The following is a 22615-nucleotide window of genomic DNA, read 5'->3' on the forward strand; positions in this document are numbered from 1 at the left end:
ACTAGTTTGAATCAGTCATGCAATTAAATTTGTAATAAGCTTCAGGCGACAATCTATAAAGGGGACTAATTCAGCTTATACCACCACGTCAGATAAGTACTATTTCTTTCCTTTGGAAAGAGAACTAATTCATCTTATACAACCACTTCAGTCAAGTACTATTTCTTTCCCTTGTTTGAGACACCAAAGTAAGTAATTTGTTACCTATAGTTAATTAACTAATTGGTTAATTTATTTTTTAATTGATTCTTGTGTTGTCAGGTCAAAGAAATAATTGTGCAAAATTTCAGATTGGGTGTGGGAGAAATAACACATACAAGCTTTTGGCCAGACAGACAGACCCACTGTCAGACAAACAGACCCACTGCCAGACAGACAGACCCACTGTCAGACAGTCAGAGTGAGTTAATATAACATTGTAATATATAACGCTGAACTCAACTTTGTTTGATGGCAAAAAAAAAAGGCGATTAGATTGTTGACAAATAAGTTTTATGATGAAAACAACAATGGTACATAGCCGTAACACAATGTATCTCTTCTGAACTGCAATGACAAACAACAACATTCAAATCACAAAAAGCACATCAAACTAAACTGAACAAATAAGTAAAATTATAGTCAGACTATACGTGACTCAACTATAGGTAATTAATGTAAATTGATCATACTCAAACTGGTCAAACTATAGACTAGCTTTTTTATATAATACACGTCGAACTACAGTCTACCGATTTTGTTTATACATTACACATGTCAAAAGTAGACTACCAATGTCAAAGCTATATTCAAATGAACACAATAGTCTGCTATGTCCGTACTATATTCAAATGTCAAACTACTGATTTCATTAACAGTCAGATGTCACTATTGTCACTACTATAGTGCAATGACCAATGTCAAAAAGCTGGTAAGCTCCGAGTTACAGAGTTGAAGTCAGTTTTCGTTTCCTGCCTTCTTTCTGAGACCATCTCGGAGACAGATCATGAGCATCCGAGCCACGAACTCTTGTATTCATGGCCATTAGGATTTTACGCTGAAAGTGTAGGCACAGAAATAACCATTTAGTATCTGTCTATCCATATCTGTCTGTCAAGTCTATCTATCTATCCATCCATCCATCCATCCATCCATCCATCCAGCCATCTATCAATCTATCTATCTATCTGTCATTCTGTCTATCTAAACTTTCTAATTTATGTAATATATCTAACCTATCTATCTGTCATTCTGTCTGTCTATCTAATCTATCTAATTTACGTAATATATCTAATCTATCTATCAATCTATCTTTTTGTCTGTCTGTCTGTCTATCGATATTAAATTAAATAAATAATTTTATGAAACGAAACGAAACCTTTTGAGGTTTTTCTACTTCCATTTTTTCAGACTTTTTCCTTTTAACTTCCGGTCCTGTAAAGATATTGTTTGTTTCATTAAAATAAGAGTTCCGATGGTTTTGTAGCTGGATTAATTTCATGTGCTCACTATCTAGTGATTCTTGAACTGTGTTGTTCTATCTAATACATCTCTTTACTAGTCAAATGTAAGCATGTGAGTGTGTGTGTGTGTGTTTGAGTGTTGTTCGTGTTTGCATCTGCAGTGTTATGATAGTAATGCTGAACTAGACAATTGTAGTCAAACTGAATGTCCATTTGTTTGGACCAATCAAATAATCTTGTCTTATTCTATTTAAATGTAAGAATGTCCTTTGACTGTGTTATTGAAATGCAAGAATGTTTTGTGTGTGTCGTCAAGAACTCTAGCTCGATGTAGACAGTGTACTCCCCAACAAGCACCAGACAAATGTTGCTCCTTTGAACGCAATTCTTTGATAAATCTAGTCAATAGGATGTCAATATGTAGTCATAAGACTACGTGACAGCCAATTCAGGTGTAGGTGTTACCGGCAAGGTGCGAGTTCCAAACCTTCTATCTAGACTTTCTATAGAATGCCTGGCGTTTTAAAGGAACATAGAAAATGATTAATTCTCTCTTTGCCTGGTCCAGAATGCCTGGGCATTTTATAGAACGACTAGATCTACGTCAGACATTGTAGAAAATGTCTTATCTAGAAGAAAATGTATAAATGAAATAAAATAAATAAACAAATTGAATACAAAATGAACAAGGGGATATCTTAAGATTAAATAAAAATTTGTAGGTCTTTAGGACCAAGTTCAATGGTCATTTCTTCCAATAGTATTTAGACGGAAACAAATAAAATATTAAAAAATACTTTTAAAAAAAAACAACAACCTTATATTAAGTGCAATGGTATGAATAATTTTGAATAAATAATGTCATTATTTCCTAATAGAATCTAGACTAACAATATCTGTGCGATTGGGGGGGGGGGAGGAAATAAAAACTTCAAACTTTAAAAAACAAAATTATTTCGATTAGTCTAGAACAACACATCAGAGAAACTCATGAATGAAATAGATGACATCAAACATTGCACAGTTTCCCTGATGTAGTTCTAGTCACTCTATAGAATGTCGGAGTTCAAACCAGTAACATATTCATTGTGGAACTTAACTAAAATGCATTAATTCCAGTGGCGTCACTTTGGGGGTGCAGGTGACACCCAAAAGTGGGTGATGTCCCAGTGAGAAAAATGAAACTTTGCAATAGAAGACAATAAAAAAAAAGAAATGTTATTGGCTAAGATGCCCAAACACAATTGATTTATAAATCTATAGATATACTCTGCTGAAATAATTTTGGTTCAAATCTCATCCTAATGTCCAAAACGTTCAACGGTCATATTTCAGCGACATTCCAGTTTCAGGGATAGGATTTCTGCTTTAATTTTAAGAATTGTTTCTATCAAAGCTATTGAAAAGCACCATAATATCAGGAAGCCAACCGAAAGTCAGTGTTTATTAAAAGACAACAGTCTTTAGGCATATGATGTTCCAGAAATCACGAGTCGTTTAAAGAATTTTCTATGGCCTCCTTCAGTCGCGAAGCGACTATGGATCATCTCATGGAAATGAAATGAATGCCTGGGCATTAGCTGTGGTCGGAACGATGTCGCTCACACAACAGTTCCCCCCTCTCCACGCAGCTGATGTATCCAAAGGAACGGCAGTGCCGATTCAGTTTGGGTCAGCGGCGTCGCAGGTTCTGCAAGGGTGTAGCAGTAGCATCGGGTGCGGCAATCTGCCTTAGGGTCGCCAGCCACTGATTTTTTTATCAGGGTTGACTCTCTAAGCCTTTCCCATGATTGGGTATAGCTGCAAGGTAACAGAGGTTTGAATTCAGAGTTTTCCTTCTCCTAGGTGGGTAGCCAGCCTTGGCTAACGATCCCTTTGTACCGAAAGCTTACTGGTTATTAGTGAGAATAGTTCCGCCGGACTCTATATCTGAGCCACACGTGAAGGCCAGGAGATGGACTGGTTGTCAGAGGCTATTTGAGACGCATGCCATTAGCTAGTGGAGTGCTTACATCCATAACCACTTCCGGCAATGACAACCTTGAAGAATATTCATAAGGCTTTGAAATATGTAAAACATTGACAGTCAGACTTACGATACAAAAGTAAATGACTCAGAACGTATGGCTAGCATTGACGTAAAGAAGACACAAAAATGGAGGGCCATCTTCAACATTGGTCTCACATTATTTCTAGCAAGCAGAATTTGGTATTTCGTGACCTAATTGACACTGAGTATTTATTGAATAAAAAGAAGCTCCGTGTGATGCTCTATCCATATATAACCCAGTATTGAAAGAAGACTTAAGCTGAAAAGCAGCGATGCAAAAAAGGACAAACTCAGAATCAGTTTATCAATATAATTTTTAAGCAAACCACTTAGATATCAAATATACCACTGCATACAACTTCGCACACATTGATCAAATGTTCGAGTTTAAATGTATAAGATTTCAAAAAGAAACAAACTGATAAGATACCTTAAAATGCATTGTGATCAGCTTGACATGATGACGTCAAAATATACGAGTGCAAACAACTTTATGAACCGTCATATAAATTATTTGTAATGGACGTCTATTTTCCATTGTCACCAAGAGTTTGCCCTACGTCATACTTTTAGAGTGCCCTACGTCATACTTTTTGAAGTCAATGCAGACATGGGAAAGGTTCTGTTGGTGTTGGAAGTATTTCTTGCAGAGTATCCTGAGGTTTAGGATGTGTTCTGTTGTACTCTGTAAAACCTGCTTGTTCTTCTGATAGAATGTTGAAACAATTGTTTTTAGCCAGTCAAGTATAATTTTGAACAGGACTTTACTTGCTGGAAAGGCTTAAGAGGCTGATCGTCCTACTTGCTGGAAAGGCTTAAGAGGCTGATCGTCCTGCTTGCTGGAAAGGCTTAAGAGGCTGATCGTCCTGCTTGCTGGAAAGGCTTAAGAGGCTGATCGTCCTACTTGCTGGAAAGGCTTAAGAGGCTGATAGTCCTACTTGCTGGAAAGGCTTAAGAGGCTGATCGTCCTGCTTGCTGGAAAGGCTTAAGAGGCTGATCGTCCTACTTGCTGGAAAGGCTTAAGAGGCTGATCGTCCTACTTGCTGGAAAGGCTTAAGAGGCTGATAGTCCTACTTGCTGGAAAGGCTTAAGAGGCTGATCGTCCTGCTTGCTGGAAAGGCTTAAGAGGCTGATCGTCCTACTTGCTGGAAAGGCTTAAGAGGCTGATCGTCCTGCTTGCTGGAAAGGCTTAAGAGGCTGATCGTCCTGCTTGCTGGAAAGGCTTAAGAGGCTGATAGTCCTACTTGCTGGAAAGGCTTAAGAGGCTGATCGTCTTACTTGCTGGAAAGGCTTAAGAGGCTGATCGTCCTGCTTGCTGGAAAGGCTTAAGAGGCTGATCGTCCTGCTTGCTGGAAAGGCTTAAGAGGCTGATTGTCTTACTTGCTGGAAAGGCTTAAGAGGCTGATAGTCCTGCTTGCTGGAAAGGCTTAAGAGGCTGATCGTCCTACTTGCTGGAAAGGCTTAAGAGGCTGATCGTCCTGCTTGCTGGAAAGGCTTAAGAGGCTGATAGTCCTACTTGCTGGAAAGGCTTAAGAGGCTGATCGTCCTGCTTGCTGGAAAGGCTTAAGAGGCTGATCGTCCTACTTGCTGGAAAGGCTTAAGAGGCTGATCGTCCTGCTTGCTGGAAAGGCTTAAGAGGCTGATAGTCCTACTTGCTGGAAAGGCTTAAGAGGCTGATCGTCCTGCTTGCTGGAAAGGCTTAAGAGGCTGATAGTCCTGCTTGCTGGAAAGGCTTAAGAGGCTGATCGTCCTGCTTGCTGGAAAGGCTTAAGAGGCTGATTGTCTTACTTGCTGGAAAGGCTTAAGAGGCTGATAGTCCTGCTTGCTGGAAAGGCTTAAGAGGCTGATCGTCCTACTTGCTGGAAAGGCTTAAGAGGCTGATCGTCCTGCTTGCTGGAAAGGCTTAAGAGGCTGATAGTCCTACTTGCTGGAAAGGCTTAAGAGGCTGATCGTCCTGCTTGCTGGAAAGGCTTAAGAGGCTGATCGTCCTGCTTGCTGGAAAGGCTTAAGAGGCTGATCGTCCTACTTGCTGGAAAGGCTTAAGAGGCTGATCGTCCTACTTGCTGGAAAGGCTTAAGAGGCTGATCGTCCTACTTGCTGGAAAGGCTTAAGAGGCTGATAGTCCTGCTTGCTGGAAAGGCTTAAGAGGCTGATTGTCCTACTTGCTGGAAAGGCTTAGGCTGTTCTTCAAGTAGTTTTGACATGTAAATGTAACTCAAAACGTAATAAAAGGTGTCCAAAACCAACTATGTAGGTCCTAACTGGCTTTGGGTAGTTATGGGAATCACTGCCCTCTCCTTTCTTCGGAATCAGAAACATTGCCATTCAGTGTTTTTGATGATTGACAAAGTTCAAGATTTGAACAGAAATACCAAGAGTGAGAAGACATGTAGGGCGGAAAAAGTTCAAAAACTAAAAACTCGACAGTTTAAATACCTAAACATTCGTTTCTTACCATCAGCGTGTGTGCGTGTGTGCATGTGTAATGTCATGTGAAAGGTTTTAAAACTGAAGCTCATTAAGTAGAACTGGTGATGGACAAAGAGACAAGCACACACACCCAGCAAGTTTATGTAATGAAAGAGAAAGAGTAGAACATATTGACTTTTGAAGTTATTGATAAGTTTGAAATCCAGAAAAAGAAACTTTTTTTTGCAAGAGCATGTTATGAGTTCTAGTGCACTGTCCATTGTTTCGTTTCTAAATCTGTTTCGTTTCTAAATCTGTTTCGTTTCTAAATCTGTTTTGTTTCTAAATCTGTTTCGTTTCTAAATCTGTTTTGTTTCTAAATCTGTTTTGTTTCGTACCTTTGCATGTATTTGAAACAAAGTTTCTATTGCTTCAGACGGTCGTTACAATCATAGCAGTCAAATGTCAAATAATTTCCGTAAGAATCTCTTTAAAGTCTAATATAGAGCACATGATGATGCTAGACTGCTTCTAAGATTCATAATCTTACATTTTAATACATGTACATACTAGGGATACGTCGTCAACTAACTTTAAATAATAAAAACATGTCAGAGTTGTCTAACAATCAATTAAGTATGGTTCAACAAAATAATAAGTCAACAAGAATTTTTTTTTTTGGGCAGATTGGGGGGAGGGGGGGGGTAACACCAAGAACCGACCGGGTGACACCCACCCTAGTGAGGCCACTGATTAATTCCGATTAATTCAGTTTATGATATAAATCATGGTACATACTTCCTATGCCAATGACCTCCTCATCTTTATAATAGTGAGTGTCTGTTCTAAATAAAGTAAGGTACATTTTAAATATATACAAGAATGCATTTAGAAAGAGTCCCAATACATTTATACATATCGTCTACATTCCAGCTGTAAAGGTATCTTTCATCAGACGTGGGCAGAGAGCTATTTACCCCAAGTCTTATCTGAAGGTTCAATGTGACCATTACCTAATAGGGTCAAACGCTAAACCATTTACTTAATTCGGATCCCTTGTCCTTGACTCCCTTTACGCACCCGGAGACCGCATAACTAAGGTGAATTTCCTCCTATTCCTATTTTGTGACCGCCTCGAACCGTGGAAGAACCCTCAGCCCAGTACACGAGCACTAATGTCGCCCCTTGTAGACTGGGCTTGAGGATCCCTCTTACATTCCCCTCTCGAGACCCAGATTGCAGTGTTGTGGACCCGTGTGTCCTTGGTGTGATGATACGAACTCTCATGGTGTTGTTTCAATTGAGCTACAAATCTGCAAGTTAATGACGCGGTTGTTTTTTATGGTCTACAACTGGCGTAGCAACAAAAACAACAGTTTGAATGTTAATAAGTGGTGTAGATGGATTGAGATGGTGGATTTAGAACTGATGACCAACCAAAGTGTAGATATGGGCGGGACAAAGAACTGATGACCAACCAAAGTGTAGATATGGGCGGGACAAAGAACTCATGACCAACCAAAGTGTAGATATGGGCGGGACAAAGAACTCATGACCAACCAAAGTATAGATATGGGCGGGACAAAGAACTGATGACCAACCAAAGTGTAGATATGGGCGGGACAAAGAACTGATGACCAACCAAAGTATAGATATGGGCGGGACATAGAACTGATGACCAACCAAAGTATAGATATGGGCGGGACAAAGAACTGATGACCAACCAAAGTATAGATATGGGTGGGACAAAGAACTGATGACCAACCAAAGTATAGATATGGGCGGGACAAAGAACTGATGACCAACCAAAGTGTAGATATGAGCGGGACAAAGAACTGATGACCAACCAAAGTGTAGATATGGGCGGGACATAGAACTGATGACCAACCAAAGTGTAGATATGAGCGGGACAAAGAACTGATGACCAACCAAAGTGTAGATATGAGCGGGACAAAGAACTGATGACCAACCAAAGTATAGATATGGGCGGGACAAAGAACTGATGACCAACCAAAGTGTAGATATGAGCGGGACAAAGAACTGATGACCAACCAAAGTGTAGATATGGGCGGGACATAGAACTGATGACCAACCAAAGTGTAGATATGAGCGGGACAAAGAACTGATGACCAACCAAAGTGTAGATATGAGCGGGACAAAGAACTGATGACCAACCAAAGTATAGATATGGGCGGGACAAAGAACTGATGACCAACCAAAGTATAGATATGGGCGGGACAAAGAACTGATGACCAACCAAAGTATAGATATGGGCGGGACAAAGAACTGATGACCAACCAAAGTATAGATATGGGCGGGACAAAGAACTGATGACCAACCAAAGTATAGATATGGGCGGGACAAAGAACTGATGACCAACCAAAGTATAGATGTGGGCGGGACAAAGAACTGATGACCAACCAAAGTGTAGATATGAGCGGGACAAAGAACTGATGACCAACCAAAGTGTAGATATGAGCGGGACAAAGAACTGATGACCAACCAAAGTGTAGATATGGGCGGGACATTGAACTGATGACCAACCAAAGTGTAGATATGAGCGGGACAAAGAACTGATGACCAACCAAAGTGTAGATATGAGCGGGACAAAGAACTGATGACCAACCAAAGTATAGATATGGGCGGGACAAAGAACTGATGACCAACCAAAGTATAGATATGGGCGGGACAAAGAACTGATGACCAACCAAAGTATAGATATGGGCGGGACAAAGAACTGATGACCAACCAAAGTATAGATATGGGCGGGACAAAGAACTGATGACCAACCAAAGTATAGATATGGGCGGGACAAAGAACTGATGACCAACCAAAGTATAGATGTGGGCGGGACAAAGAACTGATGACCAACCAAAGAAAGGTTATAGTGTGTGTGTGTGTGTGTGTGTGTTTACAAAAGAAAGACTACGTTGTTGTAGCCTCCCTTGGACTGTTCAATGGAGAAGATCAAATGAAGATATTTCATTCTTACAGACGGAACCACGATGTGTGTACATGTGTGTGGAAGACAGAAATGTGGGAAAGTGTGTCATTTAGCTCTCTGTTTGTGTGTGTCGTTATTCTGGTCGGTTCATTATAAAAATTGAAAAATTGAAAAAATTGTTTCGGACTAAATGGTCAACATATATCAACTATGTCAACGTTTCACATTATCAGTTGAAGAAGTCTAAACATCTAAATATATCCTCTATAGCTTTGTCGGGTTTCAGAACGTGAAGGGTAGAGAAAAAGAGAATTCGGGAAATCACTTTGTTTATCAGTTTAGTCTTTTGTTTGTTTATCAGTTTAGTCTTTTGTTTGTTTATCAGTTTAGTTTTTTGTTTGTTTATCAGTTTAGTCTTTTGTTTGTTTATCAGTTTAGTCTTTTGTTTGTTTATCAGTTTAGTCTTTTGTTTGTTTATCAGTTTAGTCTTTTGTTTGTTTATCAGTTTAGTCTTTTGTTTGTTTATCAGTTTAGTCTTTTGTTTGTTTATCAGTTTAGTCTTTTGTTTGTTTATCCAGCCAGCAGGGCTGACAGATTTAAGGTCTTCTAAGAAGTTGTGACGCCATGTTGAAAGTTTTGTCTTAATGTCTTCTTTTCGGTCTGCACGTAACCGGTGTCTTTAAGGAACGTCTTTGGGGTTATGTCGTTCGAATCTCAAACAAAGTTCAGTCACTACTTCACATAGGGGGTGAGTGCCAGTGCGGAAAGGGATTTCTCATTACCCAGTATATTATTTGAAGGATTCTTCCAATGCCGTGTTTAGACTTGAAAAGGCCCTAAACTATTTGAAATATGGAGACCTTTGTCCAAAAGTCCGAATAGTGTATGTTGGTGCTAAATATGTCTATTGGGCCCTGAATTTTGTGTTGCCTATAAGTAAAATGCTGGCCCTGGATCCTTCTCAGTCATCGCTGTTAGCCACATTTAGTAACTTTTGAAACCTCTATGGATGACTTCCACGTCTCGCAGGTGTAGGTGACCATTGGGCCAATGATTGTATTGAAGAGGTGGCTCTTGTTAGCGGGCCTCAACGGTGGACTAAAATGTGTTTTGGAAATGAAGAAAGATTTGAATAAAGTTCGACACATGTTCATAAAATATTAATCGTCCTAGAGTCAATAGGACATGTGAAGTCCATGAGCAGCCTAATCTTGTTTCAAATATTTCAGGACATTGAAAAGTAATTTCCGTTTGAAACTTATTGCTTGCAGCCGCTAATGGACGATGAACGGGTGACAGTTTGGTACTTACTTACCTTTGGGCTTTGATTAATCGAATACCTTGATAAGCCTGGTCGGGAGCAGTAGGTCTGTTGGACAACAAAAGAAAGGCTATCACGCGTGGACATTCAGAGACAGAGTTCAACTTCAATAGTTAGTCTGATTTTTATTCATATTAAATTAAAACGATAAGAAAATGTTCTGAAATAAATTAGTTCTAGTGAATTTGGTTAAGTTTTTTTTTTTTAATTGCTAGCTTGGGATTTCACTTTTAATAAGTCATAAAACAACACAAAACCAAATTTTAGTTCATCAATTCATTCACAGAGGTGGTTGACTGTGACATAATGTGTTTACCCATTCCTTATTTCATTATAAATTAATCATTTTGACGACTTTAATTTAGTTTCACAGTTTTGAATAAAATGAAACAGTTTTACCTTTAGTAATTTCATTATATCTTTGGTGTTCCGTGTTTGATTTTAACTAATTATTGCTAAAAACACTTCTTTCTAAAAGCTCGATGGATTGGTGAACTAACCCTACTGAGCTCCACTGATCATGGAATGACTTCCACCATGAGACAGTGCTATAAATGTGGAAGTATCTCATACTTACACGTGAACTCTCTCTGCTGACGTCAGGCCTCTAGAAACACAAAGAAATGTGTAACATTAGGGACCATGCAAAGGGAAATGTTTCTTGAGAGATTTACTTCTAACTGGAATGTCAATGTGAAGGTGAAAGCGCTACACATATTGATACTTACCCACTGCCAGTGTCATGATTTGATCTGTTGTGAAATGGAAATAGACTTTTCATAAAACTTGGCTGGTTGTTGGTGACATCCAAATTCGGAGACATTTTAAGGATCGATTTGATGTACCTGTGGAAATATCAGCACAGTGATGAGAGCAGAGTTGGAGAGATATATGAGAATAAATGCAAATAGATAAATGGATTGATGGCTAGATCAAAGGAAGAATTCAATACTTGACAAGGCGCTGAAATGCCATCAAAATTATTGGTTGATTTTATGAATTAAAAAGATAAAGAAATCAATGAATGACTTGACCAATAACTTTGTGAAGATGTAAAGATACATTAGGAAAGAACTAGAGATGATCAATGAAGGATTTTGATGAATAAATAAATAACATGCATAGAAAGGAAAAAGTGAGTGAAGAAAGGGAATGGAAGAGATGGGCTGAGAAAAAGAAAAAGAGAAGTAAGAGAGAAGAAAAACAAAGAGCAGAGAATTAATCAAATAATGGAGGAGAAAAATAGAGTGGACCAGACAAAGAGAATAAGACAGAGAAGAGACACAGAGAGGGAGACAAATAGATGAGGGAGGAGCAAGAGAAATGGAGAGAAAGGAGGAGGAAAAGAATAAGAGAATGGGGAGAGAGATAGTGGAGACGAGGGGAAATAAGGAAGGAGAAAAAGAGAGAGAGAGTGTGTGGAAAGAAAGAGAGAGATGGCAAGAGAAAGAGATAGGTGGAATGAGAAAGAGGGAGATAGTGGAAGAGAAATAAGGGAGGAGAAATAGAGTGATAAGAGAAGGAAAAAAAGAAGTGAGGAAAAAGATAGAGAAGGAAAGGGAAAGAATAAGATACGGGAGGAGACAGACATAAAGGAGGAGAAATAGATTGAGAAAAGGAAAAAAAGATATAGAGAAAGGCTGGAAGAGACAAAAAGAAACAGAGTAAAATAAAACGAGCATGAGAGAAGGGAGGAGATATGAACTATAATAGACAAAGAGAGGGGAGGAGAAAGAGAGTGAGAACAAAGAAAAGAGAAAAATAGAAGGGAGGAGCTTGTGGAAGAGAACGAGAGAATGAAGAAGATGGGGAGAAGAGAGGAACATTCAGAGAGAATGGAATAAAAAAGAGCGTGGGAAAGAGACAGAACGGAGGAGACAAAAAAGGGAAGAAAAAGAGAAAGAGTAATAGAAGGAGAAGGGAGGAGAGAATGATTTTCTTTGATTATGTCACCAATAGTTCCACCACATTTCAGTCAGTACCAGAAATCCCTGGGGTTCGTTTCAATGTAACTGAAAAGAGAAAACCAGAAAACATCTGATCAGAAATAAAGTGTGTCGGTTCTTGAAGCCAGGTCTAAGGAATACATTCACATCTAACCACTCAGTGCTCTGGTCTACTTACGAAGAGCCTTGCATACTCAGAGGTAGAGATGTAGTGGACTGATACTCAGCAAGAGACTTACTGCAAGAAAACAAAAAAACAAAAGCTGACCAATGTGACTGCTTAAGACCTAAATTACTGAACATTTGGCACTCAACCCTTCATGAGGCATAACAAGAGAAGTGAGCAGAGTTTCTTGGGCTTTCCCTTGTTCTGGTACACTGTGGCGGACAACTGGCGACTCTACTATAAGGCTGCAATCAACTCACTAGGCTGGAAATGGATGGCGGCCCGCCAAGTTGTATGCTATGTCTTCAATCTCAACAACTCTTGTTTGCGGCATTGAGCCGCCGAGCCCATGGCGTGGAATCAGGTTGCGACAAACGAAATCTAAAACTTAGGAAGGAAGTGCCTAGATTTCCGAACATGTAAACTGTGTCGTCGGGTGACTAGAAGACTTTATTATGAGTCACTTCTAAATCTATTGCAAGCAATCGAAATCTTCTTTGCGAGGGACAAGACCTTCCCAAATGTCGTCTTAATATGCTAGTCAGTGTCACGTTTTACAGATCTGGCAATGTCTGCAAGGAAGTGGGAGGAAGAGAAGTAAGGGATAGGTTACTATGACATAGGTTATTATAACATAAGTTACTATGACATATGTTACTATGGCATAGGTTACTATAACATAGGTTACTATAACATAGGTTAATATAACATAGCTTAATATTACATATTATTATGATATGAGTTAGTCTGACATCGGTTATTATGACATCGGTCAATATGATATACCAACATAACATAGTAACTATGACATAGGTTATTGTTTGGACATGCTTCAATTTGTGAGAATAAGAATGCAAGAGGTGAAAATGCTCCAAGTGTGCAGATGTTATATTGAATGTGGCAGTGTAAGGGTCTCTTCGTCCTCTGAATGGTTACTAGTGACTAACTAGTCCACAGTATAACGAAAGAATAAAATGAAAAGAGATGTGAAAAGTGATGATGATGATGTGTGTGTGTGTGAGAGAGAGAGAGAGAGAGAGAAAAGAAAGAGACAATGAAATTAGATTTAAAGATGTGAGGAGAGTTAATGTGAGAAAGAAAGAGAGAGAGAATGAAACTAGAGTTAGAAATGTGAAGAGAGATACATGAGTGTGTGTGTGTGTGTGTGTGTTAGGGCGAGAATGCAATGCTTCAAGAATACTTACATTTTCGATTTGGTACTTGGGTAACCTCTGTCAAATAAAAATTATCAATTGTTTTCGTATCTTGTTCTCACAAAAAAAGTTAGGCCTACGCCTTTATGCTTACCCATGACTAACTTACTAGCTAACATAAAGCACAGTACTAAGTTATTGGTTTTCTTAACTGTTAACTTTGTGCTACGAGTGGACATTGGAGTAGATATCGTTGTATTCTATTAGTGTTCATCTCTTATTGTCACGTGGGCTGTCATTAACAATGTTCATTTTAGTTCATTGGAAGCAGTCATTTCTTATAGTCTTAGACTTGGAAACTAATTAGGCTTTGAGACTTGGCAGGCCTGGAAATTAGCTAGGCCTTGAGACTTGCCAGGGCTTGATACTTGCTAGGCCTGGAAACTAGTAAAGCCTTGAAACTTGTCAGGCCTCTAAATTAGCTAGGCCTTGAGACTTGCCAGGCCTTGAGAATAGCCAGGCCTTGAGACTTACCAGGAATTGAGACTAAGTTTCGAGACTAGATCTTGAGAACTAGACAGCTATTCACTTATCACTATTACAAGAGTTGGTGCAATGCTTGAATGCTCGTTCACTATAATGTGGTGCCTCAGTTTGGACCGCGGCTAGATGAACTGCAGGTCAAAAGTTGTTTTTATACATTAACTGCAGTCTCCCTTTTGACAGTATCCAAATGAAGAATGTCAAAGTTCTAGAGCTCTCTGGTCTCACAGCAAGAATGTTCCCTCCCTCCCAGGAAGAATGTTCCCTCCCTCCCTCCCAGCAACAATGTTCCCTCTCTCCCTCCCTCCCAGCAAGAATGTTCCCTCTCTCCCAGCAACAATGTTCCCTCTCTCCCTCCCTCCCAGCAAGAATGTTCCCTCTCTCCCTCCCAGCAAACAATGTTCCCTCTCTCCCTCCCTCCCAGCAAGAATGTTCCCTCCCTCCCAGCAACAATGTTCCCTCTCTCCCTCCCTCCCAGCAAGAATGTTCCCTCCCTCCCAGCAAACAATGTTCCCTCTCTCCCTCCCTCCCAGCAAGAATGTTCCCTCCCTCCCTCCCAGCAACAATGTTCCCTCTCTCCCTCCCTCCCAGCAAGAATGTTCCCTCCCTCCCAGCAACAATGTTCCCTCTCTCCCTCCCTCCCAGCAAGAATGTTCCCTCTCTCCCTCCCAGCAACAATGTTCCCTCTCTCCCTCCCTCCCAGCAAGAATGTTCCCTCCCTCCCTCCCAGCAAGAATGTTCCCTCTCTCCCTCCCAGCAACAATGTTCCCTCTCTCCCTCCCTCCCAGCAAGAATGTTCCCTCTCTCCCTCCCTCCCAGCAAGAATGTTCCCTCCCTCCCTCCCTCCCAGCAAGAATGTTCCCTCCCTCCCTCCCAGCAAGAATGTTCCCTCTCTCCCTCCCAGCAAGAATGTTCCCTCTCTCCCTCCCTCCCAGCAAGAATGTTCCCTCTCTCCCTCCCTCCCAGCAAGAATGTTCCCTCCCTCCCTCCCAGCAAGAATGTTCCCTCTCTCCCTCCCTCCCAGCAAGAATGTTCCCTCCCTCCCTCCCAGCAACAATGTTCCCTCTCTCCCTCCCTCCCAGCAAGAATGTTCCCTCTCTCCCTCCCAGCAACAATGTTCCCTCTCTCCCTCCCTCCCAGCAAGAATGTTCCCTCCCTCCCAGCAATGTTTGACTTGAAACTAAACATCGACCTTTATTTTAAATTTCTTTTTGGCGCATGTCAAGTGGATATGGTCCCAGTTTGAAGTTGAAGACCACTGGTATAGATCTAAATCAGGGAAGCTCAACCTGTGGGTCGCTACCCCCTTGGGGGTCGATTGACCATTTACCAGGGGTCGCCTAAGACCATCGAAAATATGGATTGTTATTGCCTACTCTTCTATTGCTGTATGTGTGTGTGGGGGGGGGGGTCGCGGCAGAGTGGAGGGTTGTAAAAAGGGGTCACCGAGTTAAAAAGGTTGAGAACCGCTGATCTAAATTGTCTCTCAATGAATGTATCCAACAATCCCAATGACTTACGTGGTCAAGCGGGAGAAAGGTTTGTGATACATCGGATGCTCTCTGCCATCATGGCTAACAATGAAGGTACTGAAGGAAAGAGCATGTTGATATCAAGTTATCACTCTATTTAGCCACTACTGTCTCTACTATGACTAACAATGAAGGTACTGAAGGAAAGAGCATTTTGATATCAAGTTATCACTCTATTTAGCCACTACTGTCTCTACTATGACTAACAATAAAGGTACTGAAGGAAAGAGCATGTTGATATCAAGTTATCACTCTATTTAGCCACTATTGTCTCTACTATGACTAACAATGAAGGTACTGAAGGAAAGAGCATGTTGATATCAAGTTATCACTCTATTTAGCCACTACTGTCTCTACTATGACTAACAATGAAGGTACTGAAGGAAAGAGCATGTTGATATCAAGTTATCACTCTATTTAGCCACTACTGTCTCTACTATGACTAACAATGAAGGTACTGAAGGAAAGAGCATGTTGATATCAAGTTATCACTCTATTTAGCCACTACTGTCTCTACTATGACTAACAATGAAGGTACTGAAGGAAAGAGCATGTTGATATCAAGTTATCACTCTATTTAGCCACTACTGTCTCTACTATGACTAACAATGAAGGTACTGAAGGAAAGAGCATGTTGATATCAAGTTATCACTCTATTTAGCCACTATTGTCTCTACTATGACTAACAATGAAGGCACTGAAGGAAAGAGCATGTTGATATCAAGTTATCACTCTATTTAGCCACTACTGTGTCTACTTTATACTCATGAGTACGATTCTATCTTTATTGAATACAATTCATGACTCAAATAGTGTAGCTTACCTAACTTTTTGCATAGACAAATATTGACGTCTTCGACTAGTGTCTCTTGAGTTTCTCCTAGAAAATAAAAGTCTGGGTTAGATTCGGTTTCATGTTGGATGAAATATGTTAATGAGCCCAAAGTTTATGAGCGTTAAGTTCTAGACCTTTGGGTTTTAGTTAGCCTTCTATGTAACAAGCAAGAGATTAGATTTATGTTAGTCATTTATGAACATTATTAGACCTTTCGAATTAAGAGAACTGGCCCTGGTTGGGAGATATTAATGCAGTTTGATTGTCATCCTATCCAAAAGTAAATGGCTCTCTCGGTTGATAAATGGAATTATTTCTCACACATCCTTTCTCGAATTAAGTTGAAAATTGGTATGATTTAGAATTGGAAAAGATAAGAAATGATTAAGTATTTAGAAAAAAAAAACAATTAGTAATTTCTTAATGATTGTTAAAGATTTTGTTTGATACCAACAAGGGAAATTAATCCTGTAGTATTTGCAGTTAGTCAATTAATTATTGGTAATAAATTATTTTATTTGATATCGAAAATGGGAAAATAAATCTAAATTATTGAGTGGTATGGTTTTAAGTGTGGAGTTCTTCCTCTTCGATAAGCATAGTTATTTTAAAAAGATTTTTTTTTTACATTTTGCTTGTTTAATTTGGATTAAGAACAGTTAAGGCGCTATTCACACCACTGTGAGATAGGTCTACTTTCTGCGCTAGATATCCATCACTCCATGTTGATTTCATTCAGAAAGATGTAGAATAGATTAGAAGTTGACAGAGGCATCACCACTACAATAATGAATGTTAAATCTGGATTAGTTCGGACTTTGTAGTCTCTATTGCACACAAAACTGTTGACTTGTTTTCTCTTGACAGAATAGTTTTTAGGTCGAAATTTACGGCCTGTGAAAGTGCAAGAAACAAAATGAAATATTAATCGAATTCTGGCTGCTTACTGGAATACAATCGACTGACTGCTGGAGAGTTTATATCATTATGTACTATAGAGTTATTGACGAAGAGTTTATATCATTATGTACTTTAGAGTTATTGACGAAGAGTTTATATCATTATGTACTTTAGAGTTATTGCTAGAGAGTTTATAGCATTATGTACTTTAGACTTATTGGTAGAGAGTTTATAGCATTATGTAATATTACATTTGGCCAGACTTATTGAAGTGACAATTTCTTTGACAGCCTACACAGTTCTTTATATAAGAGAAATTGTTCAGTCTAGTTCTGTCTCTTGGTTTTACCTTCTGTTTGCATAGAGGTAGAGATCTGTCCCAAAGAAAATGAAGGAAAACAAAAGCGCAGAAAGAACAATACAGCCGCTTAGTTTATACCTCTCCCTGAAACACAAACATCAGTATAACATAACATTAGCTGCATGTTCAGAAACTATCACCTATTCACATACTAATAAAACATACCACATTAGCTAGATGAAACCTATTCACATACTAATAAAACATACCACATTAGCTAGATGAAACCTATTCACATACTAATAAAACATACCACATTAGCTAGATGAAACCTATTCACATATTAGTAGAACATACCACATTAGCTAGATGAAACCTATTCACATACTAATAAAACATACCACATTAGCTAGATGAAACCTATTCACATACTAATAAAACATACCACATTAGCTAGATGAAACCTATTCACAGCTATAGCTGCAAGTTCAGTAACTATGTGATCACTCGTAATGTACACAACCATATTTCAGAAATTTCCCAAACCGCACAGAAACGGATTTGAATCTGATTACAATGGCTCCTTTCAATAAATACCTTTGTTGAAGCGCAAACTCTTGTTCAACTCTTTGTGTGTGACGTGAGCAATCGCCTTCTTTAGAACAATAACATTGCTAAACATTTCACAGTATAGATCTAAATAGAACACTTAAATCATTCATGCTTCATGGCGTTTGGATTCTCTTCTTGATTTAGGTCTTTGCGTGTTGGATTCTCTTCTTGATTTAGGTTTCTACGTGTTGAACTCTCTTCTTGATTTAGGTCTCTACGTGTTGGATTCTCTTCTAGATTTAGGTCTCAACGTGTTGGATTCTCTTCTAGATTTAGGTTTTTACGTGTTGGATTCTCTTCTTGATTTAGGTCTCTACGTGTTGGATTCTCTTCTTGATTTAGGTCTCTACGTGTTGGATTCTCTTCTTGATTTAGGTCTCTACATGTTGGATTCACATCTTGATTTAGGTCTCTACGTGTTGGACTCTCTTCTTGATTTAGGTCTCTATGTGTTGGACTCTCTTCTAGATTTAGGTCTCTACGTGTTGAGACACAATTCATCCTCTCACTCTCTCTAATTTAATTGTAATATCTTTTAAAAAATAAACTAAACATCTAGAGAAGTGAAAGTGTGTGTTGGGTCAAAACTCACATGTAGTAGTCGACTTCACATTTGAAATGTTCCCCTGACCATCTCCCATTGTCCATGCAGACTCGACTTGGGCTGCCCGAGACGTAATGGAAGTTTCTTAAACATTCAAAGTGCACTGTGTTCTCGTTCATGTAGGCCTCAAAGTTACCACTGCGACAATTAAACATATAAGCCTCAAAGGCACCACTGCGACAATCAAACTTATAAGATTCAAAGTTACTGTTGTGAAAGAATGTGTGTGTGTGTGTGTATGTCGTGGAGCATGAGTGTCACCCTTAAGTTACGCCCCAGTTCTGTATCTGTCCACTGCGACAATCAAACATATAACCCTTAAAGTTACCACTGCGACAATCAAACATATACGCCATAAAGTTACCACAGTGACAATCAAGCGTATTGGCCTCAAAGTTAAACTTTTACAATTAAACATACAGAACCTGAAGTTAAAAAACATTTTTTTCACTTTCAGATTTTTACTCTAGAGAGATATTCTCTAGCTTTCAGATTTTTACTCTAGAGAGATATTCTGTAGCTTTCAGATTTTTACTCTAGAGAGATATTCTCTAACTTTCAGATTTTTACTCTAGAGAGATATTCTCTAGCTTTCAGATTTTTACTCTAGAGAGATATTCTCTAACTTTCAGATTTTTACTCTAGAGAGATATTCTCTAACTTTCAGATTTTTACTCTAGAGAGATATTCTCTAACTTTCAGATTTTTACTCTAGAGATATTCTCTAACTTTCAGATTTTTACTCTAGAGAGATATTCTCTTTCAGATTTTTACTCTAGAGATATTCTCTTTCAGATTTTTACTCTAGAGAGATATTCTCTAACTTTCATCAGATTTTCGTTTTTAGAGATCTAATATTAAGGTAATCATACTAAACTTCCTGCAGCATAGAATCAAATGGTGTAAATAAAATCACTAAACTATAAAAAGACATACTATTTACTGTATAGCGTAGGACAACGATTTTCAGACTGTGACGTTTGGCTGATATTCTTACAAAGCAAAGACATCATTGTGTTGTTTCTTTTATCAAGGTCCTGTTGAAACAAGCGGAAGAAAAACAAGAAAAGCTTCTAGTTAGCGAAGTTGTATCAATTAGCTTGGCTCAGGCATGTCATTACACTTGTAATAGATCTAGACAATAGACAATTATAAATCTCTGCGATTACAAATATTTTACCAAACTGTTTTTGTTTAGCGTAATTTCATGCTTTTAGTTGACTCAATACGCTATGATCCTATCTCTTGACTCACTACGCTATGATCATATCACTTGACTCACAACGCTATGATCATATCACTTGACTCACTACGCTATGATCATATCACTTGACTCACTACGCTATGATCCTATCACTTGACTCACTACGCTATGATCCTATCACTTGACTCACTACGCTATGATCCTATCACTTGTCTCAACTACGCTATGATCCTATCACTTGACTCACTACGCTATCATGGTCCTATCACTTGACTCACTACGCTATGATCCTATCACTTGACTCACTACGCTATGATCCTATCACTGCTCTCACTACGCTATGATCCTATCACTTGTCTCAATACGCTATGATCCAATTACTTGACTCACTACGCTATGATCATATCACTTGACTCTTTACGCTGTGATCCTATCACTTGACTCACTACGCTATGATCCTATCACTTGACTCACTACGCTATGATCCTATCACTTGATTCACTACGCTATGATCCTATCACTTGACTCACTACGCTATGATCCTATCACTTGATTCACTACGCTATGATCCTATCACTTGACTCACTACGCTATGATCCTATCACTTGACTCACTACGCTATGATCCTATCACTTGTCTCAACTACGCTATGATCCTATCACTTGACTCACTACGCTATGATCCTGGATCAGTTGGAAAGGGTTTTGGGGAGAAAAAAGGGAGGGGGAGTATCTGGGGGGAATGTATTTATTAACAAAAAATGTTGAAAGACTTCAATTCGAACTTGAGGGCCAACCACTGTGTCAGCCAAGTGCTCAGGAACTTAGGTTATATAGTTACCATTGTTAGTTTCAAACTTTAAAGCGGTGACCAATTTCTCTCTACAAAGTATAAAGGAACTGATTCAACTTATACCACCACATCAGTGACATCAGTCAAGTACAACGTTTTTCCTTGTTCGATACCAAACAAAATAATTAATTACCAATAGTTAATTAACTTATTGGTCTTTTTCTTTTATTGATTCTTGATTTGTCAGGTCAAAGAAATAATTGTGCTAAATTTCGGCTAGATCTAAGATATATGGAGAAATAACGTGTAAAAAACATTGTACCAGACAAGACAGACAAAAAGACAGACAGAGTGAGCTGATATAAGTTTTGTCATAATACTAAAGTAAAACTACAGTCACATATTTTATTTGCACAGCTAAATGGCTTTTGAAGTTACCCCCCGCTTTTTTTTCCAATAAAAAAATCTAAAGGAAAAAAAAAAATTCACAAATTTCATGAGCGTAGCCAAGGGGCTTTGAAGTTAAGTCCGACAATGCAAGCTCTCTCCTAACTGCATCACATCACACCATCAACTTAAAGAGCTTGACAACTCAAAGCACTAAAGAAACGTAACAATTTAATATTCAATAAATCACGGCCAAGCAATACAACGTAATGCCTTGCTCTTTATATAGGATCCTAGAAGCCACTCTAGAACTCGACGAAACATCGCTCGATCTTTCAGGATGGTCACATGACAATATCCGACGTGACTAACCTGAGCACTGTTCGCAACACAGAATTTTCCCGAAATGTCGTAATGCACCGTACAGAACCACACCGCTGAACCGCAATGAACTTAACCAAGTCAAACCTGTAGTGAATTGTCTTGACTGTGACACCTTCGCTCCTTCTAAAGGTTCCCGTAAGGCCTTCTAAAAACCAACGAAACGTCACTCCACCATTCTGGTTGATCACATGACGACATCTAACACGACTGGCCTGAGTACTATTCACAGCACAGATCCTTCACTCGTCGAGGTAGACGGTCGCCAATCGTCACACTTGTCCGCTCGTCTTACGCTGGCCTGTGTAATTTGTGTCAGCTGGCTACATACACACAGTTACCTCTATCCGCATCACGCATATGTGTGTGTGTGTGTGTGTGTTTATATGTTGTTTTAGCAAAAAAAAAAAAGGAACAAATATTCGACTCTCCTTACCGCCCCTTTCGAAAAGAATCCTGGCTACGCCCATGCTCTAAATAATTGTATATTAGAAGGAGACCTAGATTGTGAACTATTCTAATGTAGTTCTTGTATAGCTAAGAATACTAAGACAGGTCTACCGAAGGAATTTTTGATTAGTAGCTTTAAAAATCTGTGGCATTTTTCGTCTTTTCCATTTGCAACTTAGCTTAAATAGAATTTAATATTTATACTTATTTATACAACATCTAGTCTATGTCATCTAGATCTAGTTGAGTCTTTAAAGTCTATAGTCTATACTACTACTAGTCTAGCTCTAGTCTAGAACTCTGGAATATTTTATAATAATTTATATCTACTACTAGAATCTATAATTTGCTATTGTAGCTATAATAGTATAGATCGAAGTCTAGATCTATATTTTAAATAAAAAAAGAATTTTGAAAAAAAAAAAAAACAACCTTTAGTATTAAAAAAAGATCTAGATCTACATGTATTCGCAACTTGTAGTAGAGTAGGATCTCAAACTGAAAACCGTTTGATCTAGATTATCCAAGATATACATTTATCTACGTTCTAACTAAAAAAAAAAAAAGAAGTGTTTTTAGCGGCGTCTACATGTGCAGAATTTTTTAAAAAGTGTGCAAGTTTCGATCTTAGTTTTTTTACGT

The 22615-nt window shown here is 38.8% G+C and overlaps 1 protein-coding gene across 2 annotated transcripts; it reads right to left on the reverse strand.

Annotated features, from left to right (window-relative positions):
- Positions 1 to 473: 473 nt before the first annotated feature.
- On the reverse strand, positions 474 to 22529 carry LOC106076582 (uncharacterized). Of its 2 annotated transcripts, XM_056009240.1 has the most exons (15): positions 22406 to 22529; positions 19696 to 19796; positions 18748 to 18897; positions 17592 to 17687; positions 16331 to 16387; positions 15496 to 15564; positions 13484 to 13510; positions 12291 to 12350; positions 12149 to 12178; positions 10895 to 11011; positions 10744 to 10773; positions 10161 to 10214; positions 6700 to 6746; positions 1358 to 1413; positions 474 to 1036 (listed from the first exon to the last, which is right to left on the reverse strand). In XM_056009240.1, exons 2-15 carry the CDS (start codon positions 19770 to 19772, stop codon positions 923 to 925), a joined length of 984 nt encoding a protein of 327 aa, XP_055865215.1. In that variant the 5' UTR covers positions 19773 to 19796; positions 22406 to 22529; the 3' UTR covers positions 474 to 922. The 2 variants fall into 2 exon arrangements, with proteins under 2 accessions (XP_055865215.1, XP_055865216.1); XM_056009241.1 differs by lacking the exon at positions 6700 to 6746.
- Positions 22530 to 22615: the final 86 nt, after the last annotated feature.

The sequence above is a fragment of the Biomphalaria glabrata genome, chromosome 13, assembly GCF_947242115.1.
Source record: "Biomphalaria glabrata chromosome 13, xgBioGlab47.1, whole genome shotgun sequence".
Taxonomy (NCBI): domain Eukaryota; kingdom Metazoa; phylum Mollusca; class Gastropoda; family Planorbidae; genus Biomphalaria; species Biomphalaria glabrata.